Consider the following 19,464-nt stretch of genomic DNA (forward strand, 5'->3'; position numbering starts at 1 on the left):
GTGAAGAATAAATAAACCAATTTCAATCTGCACACCTCATCGACAAAATTCTCACAACAACTGACAAACTTCTTGTACTAGAGGAACAAGCATTATTAGTTTCTTTGTCTTTGCTAGCAGGCAAGTATAGATCTTTTTCTTTTCTTTTCCAATGAATGCATTTCATAAAGCCTGTTGAAATGAAATGATGAAAACAATAGACAGTAGAATCACATCTGCTTGCATTTACAGAGGAAGAAAGAAGTGATTGTTGTAACAGGCAGAAAGTCAACGGGTGAAATGATTCTTTCTCTTAAAGCTTTCAGAGCGAAGGAGCTCGAAGCGAATCTCCACAGCCAGAAACTCACGAGCTCAAAAGCATCACTTTACTCAAGTAGTCCCTCGGCTAACCTGCTAGCCAGTAGCTTAAACATATTAACCGAAGAATCAATTCAAGCTTAGCTGCTTATTGACATGCCCACGGCTCCGGGGAGAAGTGTGCATGTCAATAGCTCACGCCTGAGAGCAGAGGGGCGCCGCTGCTTTTACTTTATGCCCCAGTAATATTACTTTAACAAGGTCTAATGTTCACACGAATGAAGCTCAAAGACTAGCTGACAACCTGATCTCTCATTATATATTCATCCGTTGATGTGAAATCCATACTGGCTCGAGCTCAGGCTCCATATAATGATGCTATTGACAGAGAAGGGACAAACGAGACATTCAACTCTCCATTTGTCATGATGGATTAACATGCATTGTGGGTTATTTAGTCCAAGTGTGTATGTCTTTGTGTGGGGGGGGGTGTGTGCTTGTGACAGAAAACCACTGTCAATATGCATACAATTACAAAACTACACTAGGCAACCCCGATGAAACCCAGCTTTTAATGCAAAAGTGTTGTGATGCAACATTTGTGTTTGTTTGAAAAGCTACACAAGCTCACACCGACGGCTCTGAATTAAACAACAATGGCTTTTCTCAAGATTTCTTACACAAGTGCCATATCTCCGGGGAAAGGGTTGCTAAGGTTTCACACCATATTTGGTCAATATTAAACATGAATTGCTTTCAACTGGGTGGGATTTGTGGTTTTAGGGAATAAAAAGCTTAATGCATAATGTGGGATTTAAATTGATCTGCGACCGGCACTTGGACCAAGCTAACTGAATTAGCAGCGTAGCAGCTGCTTCAAGCCGTTTTTCCCCAAAGCAAACATTAATCTTGATAATCTGGTCTGGCACTGAGCAAAGTGACAAGTAACACAAACCTAGCAACAGAGGGTGTGCGTGTGCATCTGTGTGTGTGTGGGGGGGGGTTAAAAAGCAGTGGTGTCATGATGGCGGGAGTCTAGGACAAATCTCTTCTCTGACCTATATACTGCAGCAGAGCAAATTCCCCACAATATGTGGCAGAGGGTTGGAGGACCGAAAGAGGGAGGGGGTGCGAGAGGAGGGGTTTGTCAGTGTGAAAAATAAAGGGATAAGCAGAAAGGGATGAGACAGACTAAACAGAGATAAAAGAAAGAAACCGGCTGCACGAAAACAATGAGCAGCAGCAACGAGAGAAAGAGCGAGCAACACAGACGGAGCAGTGTGTCATTATTATGAGGACAGAGGGGCACCGTCAGCCTGCAGCCCAAACGCTCCATCACACCACCACATTTCCATTTGCCACTCTACCATATTTGACCAATAAGCACCAGACTGTTATACGATCAAATATCACCACACTTGAATCCTGATTGAATCATAATGGGCACCAGCAGCCATTACATTAAACAGGCAGCGTAGCTGGAGGCCTAATGAAGTGTCTCTCCGCCAGCGATAGAGTGCACGTACCCGGCGAGCGCCACTTACATTGAACGGAGTAGGACGCCAGCAGAGCGGCTGTGTTGTGTGGACACGGCAATCTGGAAACCACAGGGACACAAGCATCGGATCAATACATAAAGAGCGATTACTCATCTCTGATAATCACGTTGAAAGAGAAGGAAAAGAAAAACATGAATCATATTTTCTTTTACGTGGAGGGGAAAAAAGCAGCTCATTTTTACTGACAAAAACAACTGTCAATGACAAAACTCACCTTCCGGTTACTATATCCTGCTTGATCTGAAGATAATACTGGTACCTGAGGGAGACAAAACGGAGCATTAAAAAGATTGGCGCTTCCTGTTTACAAGCCATACAATATAACACAGCTTATGTCACTGCTGTGTAAAAACGAGCGTCACAGACGAAGCCTTTTTTCGTCGTGACTCGGGGCACCGCGTTCACAGCCACCGGCTGCGTGTAGGAAAGTGTCGCCGCGGCCGAGAGGCCGAAATAAACAACGGGGCGGGAAAAAGGCAGACGAGGCGCCGCAACATAAGGAACCTTATGTCTGCTCGCACGTGGGTCGGAGGCCGCTTAAACTTTGTTTACAGAAATAGATTTAGATTCTATATCTATAAATGCATTACGTCTTGCTCGTGGAGCTTTGTACCCGTTTGGCATCGTTATGTCAATGGAATGAAGTCATCATAAAATGACAATGATATGACGATAATACCATTCTAATTATCATTAAAGTGATATTATTGTCATCATGAGGCATCCCTGACAAGTATACGTCTTTTTAATAATAATGCTGAGCATTTATCGTTAGAATCGTTATAACTAAAAAGAGACCTCTTACCGTGTGTATTCTTCCTGAAGTTTACCGGGGTCTGTCACAAAGAATTTGACTCTGAAGCTCAAGCTGTAGGGAGAGCCTCCTGAAAACATGATGACAAACAGTTAGACTATTGGGGGGGAGAGAATGTGAGAGAATTGTACCATTTTTTACTGTAACAAACTGTGCTTCTCCTTTACTGTTACTACTCATTATCCAAAAAAACAGAGCAGAGTTTAAATGAAGTTTAAGAATTGCTAACAGACTGAGAACTGTTAAAACTCTTGCAGACGGGACACTTTTGCAGGTGGAGGGGTAAGGGGGTGGAGGTGGGTTTGTAACCTCGGGGGCCGTTGGTTCCCTGAATAAGACCCAGACTCGTCAGTGTGTGGATTTCACTTACTCTTTAACTGCTTCCTGACGGGCTTGTTGGGATCCAGCCAGCGCTGTAAAATATTGATGGAGAGACACTTAGAGACACCTTCCATAGCATGGACACACAACCTAAATTATTCAGCACACACACACACACACACAGAAAATTAATGCATCCACACAACAGACTTAAACAACTTTCAGCTGCCATTTGTTCCCTGGTGAAAACGCTCCTGCAGATCAAAAACCATCCGACTGACCGGCGAATCTAAGGAGTCATCGGCCAGGTGCAGGCCAAAGTAGTCCCTCTCAGTCAGCTCCAGGTGCTTAAAGACAGCGTCCAGCAACACCTGGCCGGGATCCGACTTCTGCAGAGAGCGACAGAAAACACGCCGCCAGTCAGAATTACATAATAGCTCGGAAAGGTCACGGTAAAGGCAAAGCTCACTGAGATCTAAATAATGTAAAAGGAACATTTCCTCGCCTGCTTGTCTTTGTTCTCTACTGAGCCTTTTAAACTGGATTGTAAAATAACAATTGAACATTTGTCTAAAACAGGATTACGAATTGCTTTATCCTTAAACTGAATAAGAAACATATAGTTGACTCACTTAATTTCTTTGTTGTATTCTCACCCAGAGCCACATTATGTCAATGGGATTTATTCTGGTTTACTAAATAAATGGATGTTAGGACTCATCTAATATCTCTGTAACCACGTGGGGAGGAACGTGTCTGAGAAATTAAGTTGATGAGCGGCTTTGGGCTCTTGTCGCGTATTTATCCATTTGGCTACTAGGTTTGCTCAGTGACCGTGCAACGCCATCTGACATTAAGTTACACAGCCCTAAAGACACACACACACACACACACACACACACACATATACAAAACATTGTTAGCGTTAAGCCATTAACGGTACAAATCCATATGTCAGTTGGCCGTTCACCAGCTGGGTGCTTTTGGTGACAGAAACACTGACTTCAGACAGATGTGAACATTTAGAGTTAAATTTCCCAATGCAACTCTTTTGCCTCTCAGAGGTGAAACAGGAAGTGCTCAGTGCCGATTCTTTCTTCAGGGTTACTCGCTTAGTAACCGAATGAGGACTGTTCATGGGATGATGGTGAGTGACTCTTGTGTACATCATGGGTGTCTTGACCCTTATTTTCACTTTAACACAGTTAAAGCAGTTGTTGTGTCGTTGGGGCTGATGTCGTAATGGCAGCCGGAAGGAAATCACTTGAGAACAACAAAGCTCGTAAAAGAATATAGCAATTTTCTTTAAATGGAAACAACCCAGAACCGCTGAATAATTTTTTTTAAAAAGATCAAATATCAGACGGAGCAAAAAGGAATGAAAGGCTGAAAGAGGGTGAGGAATAATTTATGAAAGAGATCATTAATATCACATCGTTTCATGAGAGGAGGAGGAGGAAGGGCGATAGGATAAACTGTGGGACCACAAGTGGAGCAGAAATTCACACCTGATCTTGACCGCGACTTTGAGAGGGAGGGAGAGAGTGTTAAGTGTGTAACTCCATCAGAGCTCCCATGGGAGAACACACACACACACACACACACACACACACTTATTGCTCTCATTCACCTCCCCCTGTTACCAAGTGTGTGTGTTAATCGACTGCTGTCAAAGAGTTTGACACACAGTTGAGTGACTCAATTCTGATCTTTGTGCTCCTTCTCCTCATCCCCTCCTCGTGCGTGTGTGCGTCTACTGCTTCTCATTTGTTTGAAGCTGCTTTTCAAGTCTAATGTGGGAGCCCTCTGTGCACTTGTTCTACCTCGCTCCCAGGAAACCCATCGCCGCTCTGTGTGTGTGTCTGTATACCCGTGTGTGTGCATGTGTGTCTGTATACCCGTGTGTGTGTGTGTGTGTGTGTGCGTGCGATAGCCTGTTCTGGTATTCTTAAAGCGTGCTCGGCAAATGTGCGATCAGCGCCTGTTCAGGAGCAATCCATTGTTACTCTACATGCACACAAGGAGCCTCAACGCACACATATTTTCATTCTTCCTCTGAACTATTTTTCTCACAACAAATTAGAGGAACGAGCTCAGTGCTGCGGCTGCTTCACGGCCGATCACACTCGAAGATAGAGAGTCACTGAACGCGAACCAAGAGAGAGAGAGAGAGAGAGAGAGAGAGAGAGAGAGAGAGAGAGAGAGAGAGAGAGAGAGAGAGAGAGAGATGGTAGGAGGCGCGCAGAGTGAAGAGGAGAGAAAGGGAGAGATTGACGAGGCGACACAAACGCTCTTTGTGTCACTCTTCATCAGTCCAGCAGCACCACCGACTGAACCGACTCTGTGTGCCAGAGAGAGGGGAGAGAGGGGAGAGAGGGGAGAGAGGGTGCAATCCTAGAGTCAGAGAGAGAGAGAGAGAGAGAGATGTACTCCGACATGTTTTATCTAAAGTGTTAGTCCAAACATCAGTCACACTGGAGGGACCTGAAATCACATCACAGTGGTGCTTGAGGGGAATCAAGTGTGTGTGTGTGTCTGTGTGTTATTTCCCTCCTTGTACATTTCCTTCCACTGGAAACAGCTGAATGTGCTTCATGTATGAGTCTGTGTGAGACAATGAGGGAGACTCAGGAATGCGTGAGGCAGCTTGTTTAGACAGGATCTCTCTCTCTCTGTGTGTCTGTCTCTCTCTCTCTGTTCAGTAAAAAGTGTTATTCGATAGAAAAGTCAAGTATAACTCTACCACGTGATGTAGTTGAGAACTAGACACAATAAAAGCGGCTGTTTGAGGATGTTTCTTTGAGGACGAAGAGAAAGAGACACTGATTTTGTGTTAAAACGGTGGAGAACGTCTCAAACACAAAATTAAAATGAAATCAGCGGCAGAAATGTTTTGACTCTTTAATATTTAATACTAGCACTGCACTAAAAGAATAATGAGATGATGGGTCATTGGTCCGCTGAAGGGAGAGTAATATATGAAGTGGAAAGAATATGCAGCTGGCTTCATGTGACTAAAGCTTTTCATTTGGAAACAATTGTAGGAAAATCAGAGCATATTCTCTAAAGTAAGGTATCCTTATACAAATATGGCCTTATAAATAAATTCCCAGCTAAATTGGGTGCAAACTTAGAATTAGTGAGGCAATGATCTCTAGTGCTCTATTGGTTATTGAATCCTTTCTTCCGTGTCCCTTTCATTGGTATTCTGTCTCAATCAGCACTAAATTACAGCTTTTTCATGCTGAATTATTCATCCTTTGCCTCTTGCTGCTCTTACTTGCTCTTTATTAAGAGCTATTTCCTTGCTTTGCGGACAGCTGAATCGTTGTGTGGTGTCTAGTGGTTGCTATGGTTACCACCTCACTTTACTAACACGTCCTGTTTCTGACCCCGCTTTTGTGCTAGTGCGGGGTCAGTAGTGGGCTGGGCTTTATTTATTTTATTTTATTTCCTCGTCATCGTTCAAGGCTCAATGCTACACCCGCAGCCCCGGCCTGCACGGCGAGCGCTACGGTTCCCATGGCGAGAAGTGCCCGCTTCTGGATTTTCACTCTCCGCTGGTGTCAAGGCCATTCGGGCCAGAGAGAGGATCAATAGAGGTATTGTTGCGGTCAGGATGGCTCGTCTTTCCAGGAAGTTGGTGCTGCCGCCGGGGTTCGGATCAATGACACTGACAGAGACCCACTCATTCATTCATTCATTCATTCAAGAAGCAGGGTGAGGGGGGGGGGGGTTCTGGACCAGCAAGAAGAGAGGGTGAGGAGAGCTCAAAAATAAATGTAGAGAGAAAAAATGTAAAGTGATTGTCGTTCCTTTTGTTGTATATACATGCCTACATGTTCACAGGCTCACAGACACATATTTCAACAGACACAGGATCTGTCTACCAGAGAGGGGATGTTATTAGAGGAAATATATTTTCTGACTCACAAAGGGAATTTCCCTACTGGTTCTGTCAGAAGTCTGATCAAACACAGTGTCAGAGAGAGAGAGACAGACAGACAGACATAAAGGAAATGTGTTTTCGGGATGACTGGAACGCCAGTCACAAGCCAGCTTGTCATTTGCCTTCGTGCGCTGAGTACAACACACAGTCTGTCCGCCTCGGCCCTCAAGGTGCGACCGAGTGTGACGGAATGCTGGTAAAACGAGATAAAGGCCGACCGCGTGATCAGTTACTGACAGAAGCCAGTGTGAGAAGAGAAATGTAGATCCTGTCGTCACAATATCACAGAAAATATAATTTGCTCGTTAAATAGATTTTAGATGGAAGTAACCCTCGTGTCTGGTTAATCTCATTTCCTTGCCAAAGTTACTAATCGGCAGCTCCTGTAGGCGATGTACCAATGGATGTAAAGATTATTCTAAAACTGAACAACTTCTGGATCTATAATGATCATCTTTATTCTAATGTCTGTTGGTGATTGATATCAGAGATGCGGATACTGGAAGTGTGTGAGTCTCAAGTCGTGTGGTTGTCTGCTCAAGACTCCAATAAGAAGCAGGAAACTGAAGCCCGCGGCACACCTGCAGGACGACCAATGAATTCCACCGAAGCTCCTTTCAGAGAGCGGCATACTCACGCAGACTTTGAAGGCCTGGAAGGTGTTGTCCAGCAGCAGTACGCTGCACACGACCTGTGTGTGCTGCCTGTCTCGCTCCAGCTCCGTCGCCCGGACATTGTAGGATCTGCCAGCAGGCAAGTGGAAGCGCGCGCTCATCACGCTCCTACCAGGGCCTGAGGCGAGAGAAAAGAACACAGGGTGAGCGAGGGGGAGACAATGAAGAGGACACAACAGGCGAGGCGGGAATATCGACGGGTTGGGTTGTATACACTGCATAGGAGTGGTTGTGACGTGCACGTACATATGAAAACACCCTTTGATGGGGACTCGATCCGTCGAGGAGGAACGCGTATCAAGCGACTGATCTCCCTCAGCGCCACGCCGCGAGGCGAGCCCGAACAAGCACGGCGATGTGCAGAGACCGATCGCCTCAGGGGTAAAGAATGTCAATGAGAAGGCGAGCAGGGGATGTGGAAACTATACAGCGGCCCGGCTTTAAATCACTCAGGAGCTACAGTGAAATGCAGCGTGGAGAAGAAGGGAAACGGACCTTCAAAATGTGTGTAATCCTCCTCCGTGATTCATGAGGTCCAAAAGTGACTGTTTAATATACGCTAGAAGAGAATAGGCACAAATGAAAAGTCAGGGTATCGAATTGTTCGTGTGAGGCGTACGAGAAACCGTTTAAATCAAACTGCATCTTTAAGACAACGAGACAGAAGTGACCTTCGTGTGATCAATACTTCATTGTTATCATTGTGTTGGTTTTGAACAAGCTGCTAGCGATAGCTCTACATTTAGCATAGAGAATTATGCACACTACGAGTCTTCTCATCTAGCTCCAATTCCTAAAAGGCTATGTACAGCTAAATGCATATGTTATTTGATTATTAGCTAATCTGTGCCTGCTCTTTCTGCCTCTCTTCACCGTTTTCAGTTTGTTGGGTAACTTATGCCGCCTCAGTGGGATTTGAGTCCTCTCCGCACGGCCTCCTGCTTTTCTTCTTCTTTGCTTTTCTAATTCGGCGGTGATCCGTCCTGACAGCAGACATAATAACACCGCAAGGGTCACGGCCCCCGTCTTCAAAAGCTGCTGTATCGGCAACGATGGCTCTGTGTGAGCGTATTTATGTGTGTGTATAGTATACATGGAGGGCCCCGTGTGCGTCTGAGCCGCTTGTCACTATACATCAGCACAACCCCCCCCCCGTGACCACTGGCAGATGGTGTGCTCGCACACGCACGTACAAATGTATGGCTGAGGAGGCCACCGTTAACCGTCAGCTCCGCTTACATCTGTAACGTTTGGTTTTAATAAGCGCTTAGTGGTGGATTTATTGTACGTGTCATGTGATCGCTTCCTAAACATGTGATGGTCACTCAGCCCGCACACAGGAAGCAGAGCTACTTCAGAAGCAGTCCCACGATGATTCAGAGGCAGGCTCATGTGATTTGGCGGTAATCTGTGGGGAGCATTAGTGTATCTTTGAAATATCTGAGATTAACACTCATAATACTCAAATATCGGGCTGCGTTTAGCATTTTCTGAACATCGAGACACATGGAGAACATCGAGTTTGCTGGTCGAGAGGAATACTTCTCAGCCTGTGAAGAGTCTGTGTGAATTACCACGTATAATGTCACCGGGGTCGCCTCAATCTCGCTCGCTTCACAGTGAGTTAAAGCATCAATTCAATCGGCCCCTCTGATGTCAAGAGCAAATTCCGACACGGAAACGAAATACAGCATTAACCTCCGCAGGAAGAGAGCAGAGCGCAGTTAACGAGCGAGGCGGAGTAGTCGATGTTGTCGTACGGTAACCGAACCCGTCCGCCTGATTCAGATCAGCAGGTGTCAGCGCTCGCCACCTCCATCGACGGCTTCCTGTGACACGTCGGGCGTTTAAAAGATGCATACGTTCAGGGGCTCTCTGGCAGGAAGTGCGGGATCCAGTGGCCGACGGCTAGCAGGTGAAATCCAACCAGGAGCAATGATGGTCGCGCTGTAGGTCACCCTGAGACGAACGTTCCAGCTGGACAACCGCACGCACGCACACATATGCACACTATCAGGTGCACGTGTGCGTGCAAACTCACACACTGGTGCAAGCTGCAGGGCGGAAGGGAGGGAGGGAGGGAGGACCGAGGGACGCTCGCACTGTGGGACAGCCGCGGGCCACAGAGACGCTGAGGTCTGACACACAGACGGTGTCTCCACAGGACTCCCCGCTCGCTTCCTGTCTGCCATCCAGCTGGAGACGATTCAGAAGGGCCGCTGCCGACGTCGATGTTGTCGACGTGACCCGGGCTTGTTGGTGAGCCAGCGGCACCACACGTGCATCAGCCCGCACATCTGGACACACTCTGGTGCTCTTCAACAGAAGGACGTCGCGCTTACTCGCAGCTTTGCTTTCGATCCGTTGTCCTCGGCACGGTCCTGCTCTCTATTGAAATCTATTGTCGGGTTCTCTCGCTAATGTTCTATCATTTTCTGCTCGGCTGTATTTCTTTTCAGATTTGGTCTGCTGAGCTGGACAGGACAGCCACACACTCCCCAGAGAGAAGCCTCCGGAACTCCGGAAGCACGCTACAATTATTGCTTCCTGTAGTCAGCAGAGCTTACAAACAGGCAGGAGTGTGTTTGTGTGTGTGTGTTTGTGTCTTGACCCCTATAGCTTCCCTCAGTAGTGGGTTCCTCTGGCTCTCTCAGCTTATTGCAAACACAGACGGTCCTGTAGCCTTCCTGTCTGTACACAAGAAATATATATATATATATATATATATATATATATATTACACACACACACACACACACACAAAGTGCACAAATACACTGCAACACATTCCACACACATGTCATCTAACACGATCATCCAAATCAAGTTGCGCATAACTCATCAACTCATGAATCTCAATACATACTTGCACGTAGACGTACAACAACAGCAAAAAGTTATAACTTAACTACTTATCTACGATTCTCACAATATCTCTTTTTTACAATTTAAAAAAGGGAAAATACTACGCGACGGGCAGCATCTTTTCCCAGTGGGGATGTGGGCAGGCTCCTTTGCCCCAAACGTTTCTATTCATGCAAAAAGAAGCCCAGAAGACGTGCTATGTTTGGCTTTTCTGTCCCTTTGTGTTACTTCAAAACAACAGAAATAAGAGGCTCACAGTTCGGCATCCCAGCGGAATTATACTGCAGCGCTGCACGGCCTTTCGTAAAGCGGAAACTAGGCCACAGACAAAACAGGTGGTCAATTACAGATGTGTGCCAGTGTGTGTGCGCGCAGACAGCTTGTGAATGCTGTGGGTTTTCATAATAAATGATTAAAAAAAAGAAGTAAAAAGTACTTTAAAGCGTCACGTATCTTTCGCTCTTTCTGCGTATGACTTTTTCAATAGGAGCTCATGAATGAAACATGCAATCGTAGAGAAAAACAAAGAGGACTGGGAAGCTCTGGATCTCATCCTGAAGGAAAAATAAGACTTCCTGTTCCAGTTAACCTCTTTCCTCTGCCTCTCTGGACCCCTACACCCGCCCTCGTTCAACTCCACCCAGTTGTCTCCACCCTTTCCCTCCCTATGCTTAGTGTTGAAGCCTTTTGTTGCACCGCCTCCACCAGAACCCCCCCCTCCATGATTCCTTTAATTCTACTTATTTTATGTAGGGCAACAAGAGCAGCAGACAAAGTGCTGTTTCATGTCTGTGCTGGTGTGTGTGTGTGTGTGGCTGACAGATTCAAACAAAGCATTTAAAATGGGGGGGGGTGCCAGGGAAGTGGCAGCTTAAGGAATGTGGGCCGCGAATGACCCTTGACCTCCTTTAGGGTTTGCAATGTGTGTCCATGGCAGAGGGTGAAGTCATACAGTGCAGCTCGTGCAGTCGCTGCTCCGTGAGGCGTGGTGGAGAACAGTAAGTAAAAAAGCTTTGGAAAGGTTTAGAAAGTGTGGTTCAAGTTTAAAAAAAGAGACAAATAACTAAATAACTGATTATTATAAAAAGGACAATATAAAGTCAGGTTTTTCTCACCCCTAATCTTTAGATTGTCATTTGAACTGTACAAAGGGGATCCATTAGGATCCATTAGGTTTCCTGTGGTAAAGGACAGGTAAACATCCAACGGGACGCCACAAGGGTCAAACCAGGCGAATCAATCAATCAGTGGGCTGAAGGGTTACAGCAGCTACATGCATAGCAACTCTGAGTTTCAGTGGTTTGCAAACTTTCTCTGGCCCTCATCTCCCATATAACAGATTTAGGTTTTTTCCCCTCATATATATAAATATATATATATATATATATATATATATATATATATATATATATATATATATATATAAATAAATGAAGGAAAACATAATAGAAACAGCATAATTCTACTATTATTTTGGTGGTATCAGAGTATTCTTGTTAAGAGGACCTACGTCACACACTGATTAAAATGTAGCACCTGTCAGAGACATTTCCACTCAATTGATGAGAGCTCAAGGTAGATTCTCAGACGCAGCTCCTTCTAGTCTACTCCTTCTACTTTTCGATGCGCCTCATCTGTTATTAGTCGCCATTCACCCTTTCTTCTCCTTTACAGATGCTTGTTTTATCTTTACACATTTCTTCTGTTTTTCGCCCATCTGTTTTCTTTGCCAGAGTTGTTCCAGTTGTACCTCCCCTTTGCTAACATGCATCTCCTGTAGACGAGGAGCCAAATTGCTGCACACGGATATTTCATCTGCCCACTGACATTCCTTCTTTCTACAGCGTCATTGAGCGGATTGTTTCTTGAACTGCCATTTTTCTCCATGCTGGAGGAAAGAAAACAATCTAAAAGATGTTCTAAGAAATGGCCAAGAGTTAAATCAGGCTTTTACAACTATTTATGTGATCTACCACTGAATTCAGAGGGGTTACAAATGGCTGCAGGTGGAGAGCCCCCCTCCTTGTGGAACTGTTTCTGCACTCTGGCCTGAAGCACATTCCTATAATCAATGTGACTTCCACAAACGCGTTGTGGCAACTGCAATTACTAGCTGGATGGTTTTTAGAGTTTTGTGGTTCTCAGTTTCCCAGACAACAACATTCTGCTCACGCTAAAGTAATGCAAAGGACACTGCAAAGGAAAATAGACATTTTGTAAAAGAGACTTCCAAATAATTCTTGGAAAATATCCTCATCAGATTAAGAAACTAAGAAACCTGCAGCTGTGATCAGCGACATTATGATCAGAAGTGCTGTAACGGTCCCGATAACCACAGCAACACACGCCCTGCTTTCTTCTGTCCTCGGGCGACGTAAACGTACGGCTCGGCTTCGCTTCGTGTTTGGAAAGCTTTGGTCTGCCGAGCAGGTGAGAAACCTGTGGGCACATGTGCAGACAGCACAGCCGACACAACGATCCCGATTTACGCGTTACGCAACGCTTACAGCACCTCCAGTAACATTTACAGCAGTGTCCTCAATAACAAAAAAAACAATGGTCAAACAAAGTGTCAACTTTACCTGAATTAACAACTGCAAAGACAGCAGGGGAGAAAATGTCAAGGAACTTCAAATGACGAATCAAAACTGAACACAGATTGGAAACATGAGATGGGTGAGACAGTGCTACCTCATTTACACAACAAGAGGCCCTGTCTACAGTCTCACACTCACACACACACACACACACACACACGTATGGGAAAAACAGCAAGCGGAGAATCTGAGATGCGGGTTTGATTAAAGCAGCACATTCGCCTGATTTTTCCCTCTCCCGCTGACGTCGGCACCTTTCAATGTTGCCGGGGGTGGTGTTCTGAGCACGCTGCAGATTTCCACCCCACGCCCACCTCGACCCTGCACATTCCTGCCCCACCTGCAGGGAGGCCAGGTGTTCTGCATAGGCACGCATGCGCACACGCACACACAGCCTCCATGCTGCTAAAGGATAGCTTAGCTACATTACGACTCGGCTGCGTGGCCGAGGGCCACATTTACACCTGACGGACACGATTGCGTCCAATCAACTACTGCCCTCATTAACTGCTCAGCCATCTCTCTGTGCAGAGCGTTATTCATCTGATAGAAGGTCTATGCGGTGGCATGAATACTTTAACTCAGCGCCTGCATGTTTAACGGTGTGTTAGTCAGTTAATCAGCCTTTCATCAGACGGGTAAAAACGCTTCCTTGACACACTCGACGTAAAGAGCAAACACACACGTGTAAGCTTAAACAATGTGTGTGTGTGTGTGTGTGTGCGCGCGCACAAATAACCATTTACATGCCGATTTATCCACAGCAGTCTGTTGAAGGCTCAAAAATAAATCACTATTTGGCTGGAAATGACAATATCTCAATTCATTTTTGCAATATTTAATGTATTTTAACTAAATGGGTTTCACATGCAAGTACTTTTGTTGTGTACTTTTCCCAATTGGGTCAAAGTTTTAAGTCTGAGTGATTTTCTTGCGCAGTCGCTCGGTCTGCAGTCAGCGATTCAAACACAACAAAAGAGCTACGCAGCTTTAAGCACATCGAAGCGGATCATGTGGAAGCGGCTCTGGCCTGAATGCGCCACACGGTCTCACAGTCAAAGAACCCGATTGTCATCGAGCACGAAACTTTTCTAAAACGCTTTCATGGCAAATCCGATAGGAACGTCACAGGTTTTTGAAATATGCCATAATAATTGAAGAGAAATGACTACGGTTGAAATAAACAGTGTGGCCTGTTTATTAACTGCACAAAGAGGACAACGCGGCTTAATATAAATAAACTTTTAAGGTAATTGTAAGGTAAGGCTTCACAATTAACCAAAAAAATTAATCGAGATCACAATTTGGGCTCCTCACCATTAAACAAACATATTGACTTTTAAAATGCTCTTGGGAAGTGTTTTATTCAAGATTTTTAAAGTGTGTATTATTATTTTTTCTAACACGGAGCAGAAGAACCAAAACAAAATGCACTGAATTGAGGTGACAAAGAACCTTTGTTGAGTCTTATTTAAATCCAAGGATTTCGTTCATTAGCATGAATGTAGCACGACGTGGGAATGTAAGCAGCGCCCCGTCGATGTAATTTGCGTTTAGGAGCTGCACCGTGGAAAAGGGCCCGTTTTATTGTCTTATTATTATCTATTAAAACGTGAAATACAAATATTTGACCCTAAAAATCCATGACTAATCTTCATCAATAACTGTGATCTATATTTATAAAAAGAATAATTGACTTTGACCATAATTTTCTCATGACATTTTTTTGTTGCATCGTGTCACAGGGTCATGATGACTACACGATGTTAATCCCCAGCACCCTCGAGATAACCCTGTATGCCTATTTTTAGAAGTCTACTTAAACGCTAAACCAATCAGAACTCGTCTCATCAAATTTCCGCTCACCGCGATCATTACTCGTTCGTTCATTTTCGAAGAAGCCTCAGATGTTCTATTGTCCGTCTTTGCTGAGAAATAGAATTAGACCGGGGCAGCAATTTAAAATGAGATATCGGCAGCGAGTAGTTGAGGACGGAGTACTAGGAAAAGGCTTTTTTTCGTCGGCCTAATCCTTAATACAACAGTCATTTTCCAGGAAGCTTTGCTGAAATGCGTCCATGTCATCAATGCTCTTCACTCTGCAGAAGGCCGCTTAATCAACCACTGAAAATAGATGCCCGATTATTTTTTTCACATTTTAAAAAGAACCAACATGGAGGCACATTCATACGATTAAGGGCAACAAAATGTAAAAAGACAATAAAACACTGATACACAATTGAAACCAAAAATATATGCAAACACCGCGACCGACAGGAAAAAAAGAGGCGCTTTAGGATGCATCCAGAGGATTCAGCTGGAAATGTACCACGCGTTATGTTAGTGCCACATATGCAAACATACATTTGCATTATTACACAACCGCCAAACCACTTCCTCCCATCGCCGTCAACTGAGGGCCGAGTGGTAGAACCAACGACGTCTCGCAGCTCTGGCTGGGAACAAACCGCTTCAAACTTCGGCCCTTTTAAAACAAAAAAAAGCAGGGAAAAAGACGCAGCTCCAGGTGCTCAAAGAAACGAGCACATCTGCTGCTTTGAGACGTGGCAAATTGAATCGTCCAGGTGTTTTCAGCACCAACGTTCCCTTCCGAGAGAGATATGCCGAGGATGTGTCCGTGTGTCAGTCCACAATGGGACACACTGCAGGCTTTTAATCTGCTCTATTTCTCTTATAATAAGTGATACTACGCCGATCTCTCCCTCCGATACTTTGTGATGAAAAAAAAAACAACAGACTTGACTTTTTTTCTTATTTTTAAACTCATGGTTTAATGTTTGGGTCGCTACGGCCTTAATGTGTGCTTGGTCTACCACTCTGCTTTTTTTTTGTGTCACGTTTAATTTTGTCCTGTTGCAGCATGCCGATGTCATTTATAAACTTCTTTGAGCTGGGAGGAAAAGCTGTGCGGTTGGGAGTACCGCGAGCACTCAAGATAGGAGCCCTATAAAACTATCCAAATACAAAATCAATATCCTTAAGGTGGATTAACTGCAAACTTTAAACCACAAAGCTAAAAGGCCGCAGGGCCCCGCGGCAACAAAGGCTTTCAAGAGCGGCGCTGACGATAAAGCGGTGTAATTTAATGCATTATATAGCTGGTGTAATGAGAAGCATGTGTGTGGGAGAGGTGTTGGGGGACATCTCTGGTTCTTCGGTTGTATGAAGAGGTGAAGATGAAGGGATGGATGTGGGTGGAACACATTGTGGTTGGTAAACAGGGCCAAAACAGGAAAGCGTGGGCGCGCCTCACAATCACCCAGCAGCCTGCACCGTGTTTCCACGCTGTTCAAAATGAGGTACGCTGGTGGTGAAACGAAGAACCTGAGACACTAATTAGTAGCTTTTTTTTGTCACATCCTGAGGTACAAAAGGAAGAATCCCTTAATTCCCGTCAAGGCCACAGTCTGCTTCATGCAAAGAACCAAGGTGCAGCTCAGGTGTTAAAGCCAAACAGCTGATAGAAATCGCTCGGTCACTGAGAATGTTGTTTATAACACGAACATTAGCAATTCCTTTATTGGTTCTCAAAATGCATCAAAACATCAAGGCCCTGCATTTCCACACGCGTGTATTTGTAAAAATGCAAAAAACATTTAATTGAAGGAAAGTTTTTGCTGATTCCCATTTGGATGATTCAGCGTATTGTGCATGTTTAAATGGCACTGGTAATGTTCTTTGAAGCTTTATAGGGTTAAATACATGTAGCCAGGACGGTTTATCAGTTTGTGGTCGTGCTACCAGGCAGATGGCGTTTCCTCTGCAGCGCTGACCTGATATACAAGGGCCTCAAATGAGGGTTTGACAAACATGGGCTAAACAGAGCCTGATTTAGGCTGTTCTGCATTAACCTGATTTTACAGAAGGAGATTAGTGCAACCCCAGCCCTAAGTGACGGCTTAGCTGGACCAATGAAACGCAGTAAAGCTGTTACATAGCAGTATGTACTGTATTAGTAATTTAGTAGGAAATATGGATGTTCACAAAAGAGACACCAAGCAAAAGTAAACAAGAACACTGACTTTTTGTAGTTTTGTGGTTTCAAGCTTTTTTAATGCAACATGGCTTGATGTCTTTTACTTTCCTTTTTTCAAAATATGTTTGTAAGTTCCAAATTAAAGTTATAGTTTAAGTATTTGCTCTTAGTATAATAAACTATTTTTGTGAAATAGCTTTCATTTGGTCAGCTTGCTCAATAGCAGTTAAATAATTTCCATTCATCTGCAACTATAGTTGCTATAGGAATGCTTGTTTTTGTCTCCAAAAATCAATACACTTGAAATGTATTAGAGCTGTACCAAGATATTTTATATCTAATAATGGTCTTCAACCGTAGGAACAGAAAATGCCTCCAAAAAGGCCTGAATTTCAAACTAAAAAGGATTGTCACTGCTCACAGTACCAGGTCAGCTACTGTTAATCAGTTGCTTGGTTAGTGCTTGAGCAAGAGGTGCAGAAATATGCAGAGATGCATAGGCCTGTAATTGATGTCTCGTAGATTAAAGTGCCCAAGAAATGTCATGTATTGTACTCTTGCTGGTAGCTTCCATGCCGGACTAATAGGCTGTGAGAGAGAGAGAGAGAGAGAGAGAGAGCCCCCTGCCTCATGCTGAAATCAGAGAAACCACAAGAATGTAACAGCTTCTGTTATTATCCCTCCGTGCTCCCTCGCTGCCCGATACCCTGCTCCAGAAAATGGCAGCAAGGCGCACACACACACACACACACACACACACACGTTTTTCCTCAATCTGTATTGCCCATCCATGCTTTTTTTAGATACGCATGTCCTGTAAGTTTGAAAGCAACGTGGAAGGCGGACAGTTTAACAAGTTTAACTTGCCACGGTTAGTTGACTTTTTGATGTTAACGCAGCAGCGTCCTTGCCTGTTAAAAAATAATATTTTCAGTGTTTCTATACACGTCGTTATAGGCAACACAGGGAAGTTTGTGAGTCAGCGTGAGGGGAGGAACACCCCTATCCTCAGACTATCCTCCGGCTTTGAGGTAAAGTTGAGAAAGCGTAGCGCCTGAAGTCAACAACAGGGAACAGGGAGGTGCATGTGACTGAAGAAGTGTGAATTAAAAGGTTTAAAACGTGGCGACCAATGGAAGAGTCTCTCAAAAGGGCTGCTCACTGTGAGAGACAGATTTTTTTTAAAGAAACAGGTCAAACTCTAAGGTAAGCGCTTTATAGGTACGCGATCTCAACCGGACATCAGAAAACAATGAAGCTAGTTCCCAGGTGGGGGCCACAGCAGAAAAAGCAGCGCATACATTTTTGTTTCCGACCCACCGTTGTTAAGCAACTGTGTCCTTTGACCTGCTGAGGTATTCAAGGCTCTTTAAAGCAGCTGTTTCAAAAGGCAGACCTGAGGATCTGAAGCTGACACACAAAACACACACACACAAGCTAAGCTCAGGTTGCACAAGCAGCAGGTTATAAAAGAGCACATGTCAACAGCTCCACGACCCGTTGCTGAGATATTGAAAAAACACCTTTAGGAGCCGATGAATGCAAGTGTGCGTACACATAGAACTCCATGTGTGTTTGCTGTGAGCCCTTTCGGGAAGAGAGCGGTGAGGACAAGCCAAAACACGCAGTGGAGCAGAACTCCTGAGCAGAGAGTTGGGAGCCAGCTGTACTCGCATACCTGAGGAGGGTACACGTGGGGGTGGGGCAGCAGTTCCTTTCAGATGAGGGATGATCAGGTATCATCATCCCGGGGTTATTCTCGAACAGTAACGGCCTGGAAACGACTGATCTCTTCCTCTCGCCCCCCCCCATTTCCACTCCTGCCTCAGTAAGGGGGCCGTTAGCATCTGAAAGACTTGCCTCGTGCAGGTCTTTTGTCTCGGTTACGATCTTCTACGTATTTAAATTTAAATAACAGAGATAAGACATACTACTGCTTGGTACATCCCGTCAGCACATTGATGCCCATCAGTCACCCACCGGTCCAGACGCAATGTCTCCCATTCCTCTATTTATTCAAAGGCCATCTCTGCGTCTATCCATCTCACATGCAGCAATAATCAATTTCAACCTTTAAAATGTAATAATGTCTTAATCCAACATGTTCTGCAAGGCTAGCTAATTCTTTCACACTAAACCACCATCTAGCGAGCTTTGTCACTCGGCTCTGCTGGTATAATCTGCCCTCGAACGTCCCGATTGTCTTTGCTACTGTCTGAATCCTGTAAACTTGAATGTAACTGGTGGTTTCTGAGCATCACTTTTATGAGTGTGGGCGTGTGAGAATAAGAATTAGGGTTTCCATCTCCAGCTCCTCTCTCTGGCTGGACGCACGTGCTGGTTCAGCTGATCAAACCATTATCGCTGCCCACTAACAGACTATTACCATAA

General features: G+C 44.7%; 1 protein-coding gene across 2 annotated transcripts in view; it reads right to left on the reverse strand.

Annotated features, from left to right (window-relative positions):
* ptpn4a (protein tyrosine phosphatase non-receptor type 4a) overlaps positions 1-19,464 on the reverse strand; it is a 43,857-nt gene that overhangs the window by 19,572 nt on the left and 4,821 nt on the right. For both annotated transcript variants that reach the window (XM_040202573.2, XM_078091241.1), the window contains exons 2-7: positions 7,578-7,732; positions 3,273-3,380; positions 3,041-3,083; positions 2,662-2,740; positions 2,071-2,115; positions 1,842-1,894 (exon numbers count right to left, since the gene is read on the reverse strand). In XM_040202573.2, the coding sequence (XP_040058507.2) occupies positions 1,842-1,894; positions 2,071-2,115; positions 2,662-2,740; positions 3,041-3,083; positions 3,273-3,380; positions 7,578-7,715 (466 nt within the window). In that variant the 5' untranslated portion in view covers positions 7,716-7,732. The remainder of the gene's footprint in view (positions 1-1,841; positions 1,895-2,070; positions 2,116-2,661; positions 2,741-3,040; positions 3,084-3,272; positions 3,381-7,577; positions 7,733-19,464) is intronic.

The sequence above is a fragment of the Gasterosteus aculeatus genome, chromosome 16 (genome assembly GCF_964276395.1).
Source record: "Gasterosteus aculeatus chromosome 16, fGasAcu3.hap1.1, whole genome shotgun sequence".
Classification (NCBI taxonomy): Eukaryota; Metazoa; Chordata; class Actinopteri; order Perciformes; family Gasterosteidae; genus Gasterosteus; species Gasterosteus aculeatus.